Source organism: Polistes canadensis, unplaced genomic scaffold, assembly GCF_001313835.1.
Source record: "Polistes canadensis isolate GaletaPanama2010 unplaced genomic scaffold, ASM131383v1 scaffold_66, whole genome shotgun sequence".
In the NCBI taxonomy this organism is placed as follows: Eukaryota; Metazoa; Arthropoda; class Insecta; order Hymenoptera; family Vespidae; genus Polistes; species Polistes canadensis.
Genome location: NW_014569613.1, coordinates 98,078 through 109,259, shown reverse-complemented (window position 1 = coordinate 109,259; position 11,182 = coordinate 98,078). Strand labels below are relative to the sequence as shown.

Below are 11,182 nucleotides of genomic sequence, written 5' to 3'. Positions count from 1 at the left end.
TATATATACATGCATACATAAACAACCTGTTAACGTAATTAATATAAAAATTCAGTGTAATTAAACTAAACATTAGTTTAAAAAAAATGCAAATAAAAAATAAAAATGATAAAGAATAATAAAACGGCTTATTCTTATAATTATTGAACAATTTTTGATTAGATGTTTTAAATGCTAGTGTGCACGCTTAACATAAAAATGCATTTACATTACATGCATATTTTTCCTTTTTTTTATTTCTTTTTAATTATTAACTAAACTAAAGTTTAGATGAAAAATCATAAATGAGAATTTTCGTCAAAAATTAATTTATTAATCGCTGTGTTGTTACGTTAACACAACCAAATGCATTATTATTATTATTATTATTATTATTATTATTATTATTATTATTATTATTATTATTATTATTATTAATATTATTATTATTATCACCATCATCGTCACTCCTAATCATCATCATCATCAATCCACTTGTGGACTTGTACTCGAAATTGTTCTCTGTGTGTTATAATAAAAAAAAAAAAAAAAGAAAAAAATAATAAGAAAGAAGTTCATCGATACATAATAGATAGATTATTTTCAATGTATAATTAAACTGCCCTATGTAATATATAAAATTTAATTTAACGACCAACCGTATGGAATAAATTTAAATATTCGAATTAATCATATGTTTGTATTATATATCATATTTCACACATTTATTTATATTTTTTATTATTTTCATATTTTTGGTTTGATTTACAATAGCTCCATACGATAACACACTTACTTATGTACTTACTTAAATACTCCATACTTATGTATTGAATTTTATTGCTTCCATAGTTTATAATTCTGATAGATCCCTATAACTAATTTAAAAAATTGTTGACAAGGTTTGATGGAGCTATTGTTAGAGAAAACGATTTTCTATCACGTCTTAAATTAAAAAATTTTTAAATCTTAAATTATAGAAAATAAATGATATATAGAAATTTTATTTAATGAATTATGTTAGTTTTAATCACTTATTTTTTATACGTACGATTTATTTTGTAATACTTTACATATTTTTCAAAACAATTGTGTTTCTCTGGTCCGCTGAGGAATGAAGTGCCGGGTTTTTCAATTCTATGCATGTATTATAAATATATATATTATATATGTAATATATTAATTAATATTAATGAACCAGTTAGTTGTGGCAACCTCTTTGCAAATGTGTACCTAAATTGTATCGTCTAGAGTACGTATAGCATACTCTGTTTTATTTTTTTATCAAATTAATCATTTTATTACTGACATTTATTAAATAACTCACTTGCGCTGGTAAAAACAATTCACCGACGCATGCCATGCACGTTTTTTCACCGCAAGTGGTTAATTTAATCAAATAATTCGCATATGAAAGCAAAAAATCAATTACTTAAAAAAATGATCAGTTATGAATTGAATCTGCTGTTTTGTGTTGAATGATATTTAGTAAAGAACAATATAAAAGTACAATACAAAATGATACTTCACAAATTAAATACTAATATTTTCTTTCTTTCTATCCGAATATTATTTTCATAAACAATGTAAAAACATTTTCGTGTAGGATTATTTTTTAAAGACATGGTTGTGTGGTATATAAATCTAGAAAATGTTTCTAGATTAGACGTGCAGTGTTAGGTTTAATTGGCCGAGTTTGTTCTACTTTGTTCACACTATATACAATATTTTCATAATAATTATTTATATTTTTGGTTCCGTTTTATTTTATCTTTGTCTCCATATATTTGAAACATCTTGAAATTGACGAATGTATTTTAGTTTTCACTAAAATTACAATTTATATATATATAAATAACAAATGGTTACTGCCTTTTCCACATGGCGAGTATACTCGTCAATCACAACTAACTGATTAATATCAACCCTTTGCTCCAGAACCAGTTTTTTATTTAAATACAAATAATTTTTAGTTTATAATTTAGCAAATTAAATCTTTCCAGAATAATATTACGTAAAGTATAGGTAATATGAATGAAAAACTTTCGAGTGCAAAAGGTTAATATAATATTATAAGATATATATACACAATAATTATTGGTATGTGATAGAAATACGTTGAAGAAAATTGTTTGAATCTCTATAATACTATTTCCTACATCTCACTATTTAATTCAATGCAATAAAAACTATAATAATTCTATAATAAGAATATTAACGTTAATTAAACGTACGGAATTTTTAAAAATCTTTCAACTCTAAATTGTTAATGCGAAAAATGAAACTTTTAAGGTAATAGGACATACGCGATAAAAATGATTTAATAGATATACGTATAATATAATATATTATTTTGCCACTTTTTTATTTTTTTTTTTTTCCGTAATTTGTCGGTGGAAATTTTATTTTATTTCATTCTTTTTTTATTTCATTCATACATCATTTTGCAATTCATGTTAACGATCTTGAATAAATTTAAATTTTAACTGTGTAAGTGTGTTTATGTGTGTTTAATGTATATAATAAGCTATCTATATTTTTTAATTTTTTTTTCTTTTTCTCTTTCTAGACTTTCAGTACCGGTCAATATGTTGGAAAACATTACATTTCATTGTAATGTTATATGATGAAATAAATGTAATATTATTCACAATATTGAAACCGGCGTTTGGAAAAGAAACTATGTCTATTTAACAAATGCAAATTACATTTTGTGTAGCATGTATTCTATACATATATATATATCTATCGACGGTTATGAATATATAATAATACGTATAATAATGTAGATAAATCGTGAAAGACTCCAATACTAATTTTCTGTTCAATATTTTTTCTTCTTTTCTTTCTTTCTTTCTTTTGTTTCATTCTCATTCTTTGTACAAAGTGGCACACACACAATAAGTCTATGTAATTATTATTATTATTATTAATAATTAATATTATGAACGAATTGAAATATGTACAATTTAATTCTTATGAGATTTATCAAAGTCTCATATTATTAAGGTCTAACAAATATTTGTTTCCTCAATCGCTTCTTCGCCATGTAAATTTAGCTCTTTGAGTATTCGCTTCGGGTGGTACAAGTACCGCGTGCGTTACAGGATGCGAATATGGACAACCGGGTTTATTACAAAAAGGATGATATTTGCATTGTTGCGTAGGATGCGAGAATACACATCCTAATTTTGTACAGGATAATCCAAATTTGCATTTGGGATGTTTGTACGCACATTTGTCTCCAAACTTACAAGCTGGGAATGCGCTATTTAAATAATTAAATAAATGTTTTACTAAATACATATGATACGATTCAAGAATTAAATTTAAAAAAACTCTCACAAAAGTATACATATGATTAAGATTGAAATAAAAATTTGTTAATATTTACCTGCACATAACTGTGGGGTGCATAAACGCGCATTTGTTTCCGAGAGTACAATTAGGCCAATATCGACATTTTTCTTTTGATTTATCGATCACCGTTGACACACTGCTCTCAACGTTCGGTTTTTTACCTATATACAAAAAAAAGAAATACGGTAATTATTATTGATCATCGTTAATTTTTGTTTGAAATGTTTAAATAGAATTGTATTTACGTTTAGTCGTCGTTACACTACTACCATATACCATTGTAGATTTAACTTCAACTGGACTCGATGAATGAGATCTATTGTATATTATTGGACTCAATTTTCTTCTCTTTGTTTGTATATTCTCAACAACATCTACATTTTCTATGTTACAATTTTCATTGTTCTCTTCGTTTATGTCTTTTATAATCGAATCAGCATCATCATCCAAGTCAGTTATCCGTAGAATGTTTGGATCTGAATCACTTGGTACAAGTGTATCATTCTGCACCGTTAACAGTGCCATTTCATCGTCTTCAGTTACCTAAACAAAATAAAAAACGAATAAATAAATAAATGAAATAAATATTTCAGTTTGATAATTGGAATTAATGATAATTATTATATTCTACCTCCATTTCTAAATGTTCTTCGTCATCAGAAATAGTTTTTTCTTTTGTATGATTATTATTATATCCATTTAAAGTAACTAAAAACTTTTGGTTATTATCGTTTCTTTGGAATAGGGACATCACAACTCCCATATGTTCGTCAGTGACATGTGGCATATCTATATAATTAAAATAATATTAGTATAATAATAAAAATAATAATAATAATAATAATTGTTACAGGTAATTCATATATAATTAAAAAACTTACAAGGTTTAGGTTCAGATTCAACAGAGTCTGCTGTATTCAATTCGACTTGAATTTTCTCCATGACGAGCCTCTTATTAGCATTAAAACGTACAGACAAACTTTGGCTTAATTCCCTCGACGGAGCTGCTGGCCTAAGACGCTTCAAAACTGGTTTCTTCTCCTATCGAAAGTGATTCTTTAATTAAATGATAATATCTTAAATACATAAAAAAAAGGAAACAATTAAATGCTGAAACAATATTTTCTCCAAGTATATAATATATATACGTATATATATATACATATACACATATATACATATATATTATAATGTTAAAAATAAAAACTGAGAATTGAACTTGAACAGGTAAGATTTTATTTTCCTTTCCATCCTAACTATATACAGTGCAATTAATTTTAATAACAACGTCCCTTAAATTAACGCTTATTACGATAACTATATACCGTTCATACTTTTGAGCACTTTTTATAGAAATGTTGGACTCTTGATTTGTCTTCATATCATATCAAGTAATCAGTAATTAAACAGCTACAGAACATAAATAAAAAATCGTAATCAGTTTGGGATATCCTCTCAAACAATAATTACTAACAAATAAAAAATTAATCGTTATCACATTATACATACCATTAAACATGGTTCTGGATTCTTCTGTTTAACAACCGATTGATTGGCTTCAGCGACTGCTCTAAGTAATAATGATTGCGTCGCACGTTTCTGTAGTGGCTGCAATGGCTTCAAAGGTCTTGGCGTCACAATAACTTTACTGGGAAGTTTAGATTCTTCGATTTCTTCTTCATCCACATTATTAGATATTTTTTTATTAACTTTTTCTATAGCTTTAATTCGTTTTTTTTCAGTCTTTGGTGGTATGGATTTTTTTACAGCTATTATATGAGATTTCAGGGGACCCGCATTTACTTCTTCATCCACTTCGTCGTTTAATTCTTCTTCAATTATGACTTCTGGAGGATTCTCATCTTTGCTAACATTGGAAGATTGAACAAGTTGATTCAAATAATTTTTAGAATTCACTGGTTTGAAATTATTTTTTAAAGGTCCTAATCTAGTTTTAATATTCTTGTTGCTCGTTATAGTATTACGATCTTGTTCCAAGCATTTGTTAGTCTTATATTCTAATGTATCTAGCGTCAATTTCTGTTGAAGTCTATGAGCGTTGCTTATTCCTAACCGATCTTTTATACTACCCGTCAATTTGTCAGGTAAAATCTTAGATTTGAAATTAGGATTATCTTTATCTTTGATATCAATCAGTTTATTAGATCGATCATTTCTAATGGTACCCAATCGACTTTTAATATCATTCGCTCTATCTACTTCTTGTTGTCTTGTTTCTATTTCCCTATTTCTCTTCATACGTTCCTCCAATTCAAAATTTCTATTACGTTGTGAATTGGTATTATGACTGTTATTAAATCGTTTCTTATCGAATCTTTTTTCTAACTGTTTATGTCGTGCTTCATTATCAGCTTTTTCTCTATAAATTTCAAATTTTTTTCTTGGCGAGGCAACACCAAGACGATTCTTGACAGAAACAACAAATGATTTAAGTTTTTTAACATTTTCTTCTGGAGTATTGTCATTCTCTTCTAAAGATTTGGATAATTTCCCACTGTTATCCTTTTTTTCCAATGATTCATGATGTTCGTTTCCAGATTCTAACGGTCTTTTTAAAATTCTTGTCGAAGTATTAGGTGTCTTAGAAGTTTTATTAACTTCACCACCAGATTTTGTAACTTCTAATGAAGTGCTATCCTTTGTAACAATACTTTCTTGTATCTGATTATTTATAGGTGTTGAAATATTACTAGATTTATTTTCATTATGCGCTAGTTTAGGACATTTATCTGTACCTTTAACGTGATTAACATAATTACTCTGATTCAATAGAGTCATCTTGGGGACCGGTTTATGCAAGCTTTTGTCATCTTTAATATTTTTAACAGTAGGTTTCTCTCCACTTTGTTCAGTTGTATGATCTTCCAAAAAAGATGTCGTAGATGTTTTCCTTTTCTTCCTTTCCTCTTCTTGTTTAACAACGACAGTAGGTACAAATTCTCTTGATGATTTCTTCTTAGCAACTGTTACTTTCTGAAGTTTCTTTAAAACTTGATCGTGCAACCAATCTACGAACGGAGTTGTACTGTCTTCTAAGAATAAATTTAAGTCTTCGTGCATTTGTTGACGAGACTTTTTATTCACTACCATTACTAAAATATAATCTGGTAATTCTTCATCATAGCGTACTCCTAACTCTAATAGTTTAGCACGAATAGCACTCTAAAAGAAAATTATAACCAAAAATTATTATTATTATTATTATTAAATGTAAATAAATATATATATAATCATTGAAATAAGAATATTTTTCTAATTTCTACTTACTCTAAGTTGATTTGTTACTTCTATTCCCCTTATATCCATTATGTGTTTTAATTAAATCAATATCACTTGAAATAAAACATAAGTCTTTAAACTTTGCCTTATATTAGTATAGCATTGGAATTATCATGAATTTATTTATCGAATAAAAATATTCTCTGCCATCTATGAGACAATTTCTTCGAGACTTTCTCCACGACAAAACTCCATTATAATTGGAATTTTAACTAAAGTAGGTATCGCTGCATTGAACATGGAACTTTTATTAAAACAGTAAAGTCACTATACCGTGCTATATTCATTTTGATAATAACACCTGGGATTACGTTGTAAAAGAAAATATTGATCAATCAATGGAAATATCAAAACAAAAAAAACATTTTTAAATACGAATCACCACAATTCTATATATTAATATCTTAAATCTATCAAATTTAGGTTACTGTTTCCAATAATTTACAATACATACCAACATATCTAGGAATATTTTTTTAGTTATTTGGATATACTGTTTGCGTACTTTAATTTATATATAGCGCCAAAATTCAAATCTAAAATCACTTATCCCTATAATATCGGGTCTTTATAAAATAATGAATAATATATTGATTTGTTATAAATTTTCTAGTAGCCTATAGTTTATGATATTATTTTTTAATGTAAATAACAACGTTAAAGTTAAGTAGTAAGCATTAATTAATTATCTAATTGTTTTCTAAACACTTCAGTTTCAAAATGGCGTCAAAGGAAAAGATACAATCTTTATAATGATATGCATTAGTTAATAATGTTAAACGTAACTTTAAATGTTAATGTGGTACATAAATATTAAAAATGAACCGTTAAAAAATATAACTTAATATTTTCTTATTAAATTAAATTATTTTTGTTTCAAATGATTCAAGAGAGTTGGTAACATTCTGCACTTTTACTTGCATAATAATTATCAGAGTCATCTTAATACACATATTTTCAGATAAGTAAAAACTTATTATTACAAAATAATTAATAAAAATTAGGTTGTAGAAAAAGAAATCCATTATTTTATCGGTAGAAGAAAAAGTAAAGTATCAATTTCAGATTTATGGTTGTTGGAAAGTTGACATTTCGAACTAAAAAAATTTTTTTCCTATATTTTGTTTGGTCCATTCAGTTGTGAGTTACAGGGTCTTAAAAATGAAAGTCAATAAAGAAAAAGTTCAGTACAGTTTACAGTTTTTCTTTGACAAAAGTAAAAATGCAAGCCAGACGGCTGAAATTGTGAATGGTGTTTATGGTCCTAATACTGTAACAGCCAATTGCGTACAATTTTGGTTTCGTCGATTTCTATATTAATTTAAATAATATTAAAATCATCGATTAATATATTAATAATAATAATATTATTTTTAATTTATAATTTATAATATTATTTATTATTATAAATATTAATAATATTAATAATATTAGATATCATGTAATATTAACAATACTGAACAAAAAAGATTTAATAAAAATGATTAATGCAGAAAACTTGATAGATTTATTCTTCAATCATCATCTATTTTTATCTCCTTTCTTGCTTGCAATAATGAGCACTATTTTTTTTCATATTTTACATGTTACATGACCGTTCGGTAAAACTCGTCTAGGTTCGTGTAATTTCGTATTTTAACTCGTTACTAACCGGTAGATGTACAAATTGTATCTGATTAAGATCTATTTAATTGCTGAGCTATTTTGTCTTCCATAAGTTTGAAATAAAATCATTTTATATTTTTTTGAAGAGGATCGATAGAATTTCAATTGTGTGCGTGTATAAATTTGTACGTGTTAAACGTCATGAAAATGCTTTTTCTCAATACAAGTAATGACTAAAAACTAATAAAAACAAAAATACACACATAAAAAAAAATAATAATCACTACATACTCATCCTACAATAATTATTTTCAATTACATCACAACGTTGATCATTTTTTCCGCATTTGCATTTGTATATAACATAGGTAGTACTTACTCAGCAGCACAGTTAGACAAATCACTGAACATCCGGTTTGTTAACTACATTTTGTTTCATACCTTTAAAAATAAGAGTCCAGGTTAGCAGTGATTTAACGTAGTAGCAGTGGTTAGCAACAAATCAACAACGCTTGATTTTGTTTATTTAATTGTAGAAACATTTGCTTGTTAATAGTCAAGGTGACAACGTCTAATCAATTTGAAGATATTCTGTATTTCTTTCTTTTTTTAGTTTCCTCCATCGTTAAAAAGCCAATACTTAAAACCGCAACACGTTTTCTGTCTTCCATGGCTGAGGAATTGCAAAAACATGGGGTTGTTCCCGATGTCATTGATAAGGCTCCATCCACCTTACTGGACGTATCCTATCCCAATAATCTTGTTATTGAGGTCGGTAAAGTTTTAACTCCTACTCAAGTTAAGGATCAACCTACAGTTAAATGGGCTGGGGATGCTAACACTTTTTATACCCTTTGTATGACCGGTAAGTTGATTTTATTTGTATTTATCAAATAAAGTAATTAATGCAATACTATAAGAAAAAGTTAATGTTATATTTACGAATATAATTTAATTATACACATCTTGTTTTTCTTTATTTGTAGATCCTGACGTACCCAGTAGAAAAGATCCCAAATTCCGTGAATGGCATCACTGGTTAGTTGGTAACATACCTGGCAATGACATCAGTAAAGGTGAAACTCTCTCAGAGTATGTCGGTTCTGGTCCCCCAGAAGGAACCAGCCTTCATCGTTATGTTTTCCTTCTATACAAACAACCTAAGAAATTAACTTTTGATGAGAAGCGTTTAACTAATAGAAGTGCAGATGACCGTGGTCTATTTTCTATTAGGAAGTTTGCAAAAAAGTATAACCTTGGTGATCCCATTGCTGGAAACATGTACCAAGCTGAATATGATGATTACGTACCTATTTTGTACAAGCAACTCGGTGTTTAAAGAATTCTGCTTCCAGTAATATTATTTAGTTATACTGTAATAATCAATTACTGTAAAACATGATAAAAGAGGAATATTCATATTATTTGTTATAGGGTTTATAGAGAAATAATATTGTAATATGATTTTGAATAAAGTTCTGATATATAGATAAATATGTTTGTTAATTACTCTTACTTTACGTTATTCTTAGAAAATAAATATACATAGAGATTTTATTACGTATTTTACATACATTTTTTCTTATCTAATCTATAAGTTATTTGTTTAAGAATAAAAAATGATAAACAATCTATCTGTAGTAATTTAGAGATATGTTTATTGTCCTTGGTAGGAAGAGAATCTTGGTGGGGATGACTTCAAATAAGACATTCATTTTCTATGGTAACATACTTACATCGTTGCAGTCTTTCGTATGGCAACAAGGATGAAGATGTTAAAATCTTTAGGTATGTTTTATAGTTATTTTCTATTTTCTATTTTTATTTTATCGAATTTTTTTAATTTTATAAAATTGTATAGAAAATATAACAAACATAAATGATCTTTATGACGAAAAAAAAAGAAATTATAAGATTTTAACAAATAGGATTATATAATAATTAATTTTTTTAAATTATTGTACATTAAACAAAATTATTTTCAGGAATTTTTCTCAGCGTAACAACTTTCGCGTTCGCGGACGTTGCATCAGAGTTTAAAACTGCAAATATTCAACCTGATATATTGCAAAGCGTTCCTACCGAGAAAATCGAGGTATACTTCGTATAATATTACTTACTATTAACCCATTTAAATTAAGTAACAAAGTATAGTTAATTAACAAAAAATTTGTTGACGTACTAGCTCAAATTTTGAATATGCATGAGTTTATTATACTTCAATAGTTTATGATTAAATCAATTTATCAGTTCTATCTAATTAATAAATAAATTGATGTAAAGGAAAACAAAATATATATCAAGCATTATACAAGTTCTATAACGAGTTTCTAAAATGCAGGTCAAGTATGGTAAAAACGTAGTTGATCTGGGAACCGAATTGACGCCTACTCAAACGCAAGAGATTCCTGAAATTCATTATAAACATGATGGAGGTGTTCTTTATACGCTTATTATGACAGGTATATATATTTATATATTTTTAAATAATCCCATATTCAAGAATTTCACGAAAATATTGATATCTTAAAATACTTTGTTAAAATTTTGTTTAAATCTCAGAAATATGAGAATACTTGCAGAACATTTTATTTCCAATATAATTTTATAAATAAATATTCTTTTTTTGTTTTTATAACACATCCTATGACAAATAAATTAATAAAAATACAAATTTTTTCTAAAAAGAACAATTCTTTATTTAATATTTTATTTTTGTAAGGTATATCTCGTGCCTAATATTTAAAAAAATATTGTATTCAATTAAATTATTGTGCTATAAAAAAATAAAAAATAAATAATAATAATAATTTATTTAGTATTTCTCTCGTCCAAAAATTACAATTTTTAATGATGAAATTTAACAGGGAACTTGGACATGAAAGAAGTAGAACTATGTTTGATTTAGTTGGACGTTTCGTCCCTTTATTGGGACTTC

General features: G+C 26.6%; 3 protein-coding genes across 7 annotated transcripts in view; 2 read left to right on the top strand and 1 right to left on the bottom strand.

The window, feature by feature from the left end:
* Positions 1-2,345: 2,345 nt before the first annotated feature.
* On the bottom strand, positions 2,346-7,042 carry LOC106786146 (zinc finger CCCH domain-containing protein 14). The gene is made up of 7 exons (XM_014747240.1): positions 6,628-7,042; positions 4,849-6,522; positions 4,221-4,380; positions 3,971-4,128; positions 3,585-3,882; positions 3,374-3,500; positions 2,346-3,247 (listed from the first exon to the last, which is right to left on the bottom strand). The coding sequence occupies exons 1-7, from the start codon at positions 6,664-6,666 to the stop codon at positions 3,010-3,012; spliced, it is 2,694 nt and encodes an 897-aa protein (XP_014602726.1). The 5' UTR covers positions 6,667-7,042; the 3' UTR covers positions 2,346-3,009.
* A 1,161-nt stretch (positions 7,043-8,203) lies between these two features.
* On the top strand, positions 8,204-9,738 carry LOC106786159 (protein D2-like). Of its 5 annotated transcripts, none has more exons than XM_014747266.1 (3): positions 8,204-8,255; positions 8,858-9,109; positions 9,231-9,738. In XM_014747266.1, the coding sequence occupies exons 2-3, from the start codon at positions 8,914-8,916 to the stop codon at positions 9,581-9,583; spliced, it is 549 nt and encodes a 182-aa protein (XP_014602752.1). In that variant the 5' UTR covers positions 8,204-8,255; positions 8,858-8,913; the 3' UTR covers positions 9,584-9,738. The 5 variants fall into 5 exon arrangements, with proteins under 5 accessions (XP_014602752.1, XP_014602749.1, XP_014602748.1 ...); XM_014747263.1 differs by lacking the exon at positions 8,204-8,255 and adding an exon at positions 8,262-8,429; XM_014747262.1 differs by lacking the exon at positions 8,204-8,255 and adding an exon at positions 8,262-8,470.
* A 201-nt stretch (positions 9,739-9,939) lies between these two features.
* The window catches only part of LOC106786112 (protein D2-like), a 5,634-nt gene continuing 4,391 nt past the window's right edge, over positions 9,940-11,182 (top strand). Inside the window, exons 1-3 of the mRNA XM_014747157.1 lie at positions 9,940-10,032; positions 10,230-10,339; positions 10,586-10,706. Of these exons, the coding sequence (XP_014602643.1) occupies positions 9,999-10,032; positions 10,230-10,339; positions 10,586-10,706 (265 nt within the window). The 5' untranslated portion in view covers positions 9,940-9,998. The remainder of the gene's footprint in view (positions 10,033-10,229; positions 10,340-10,585; positions 10,707-11,182) is intronic.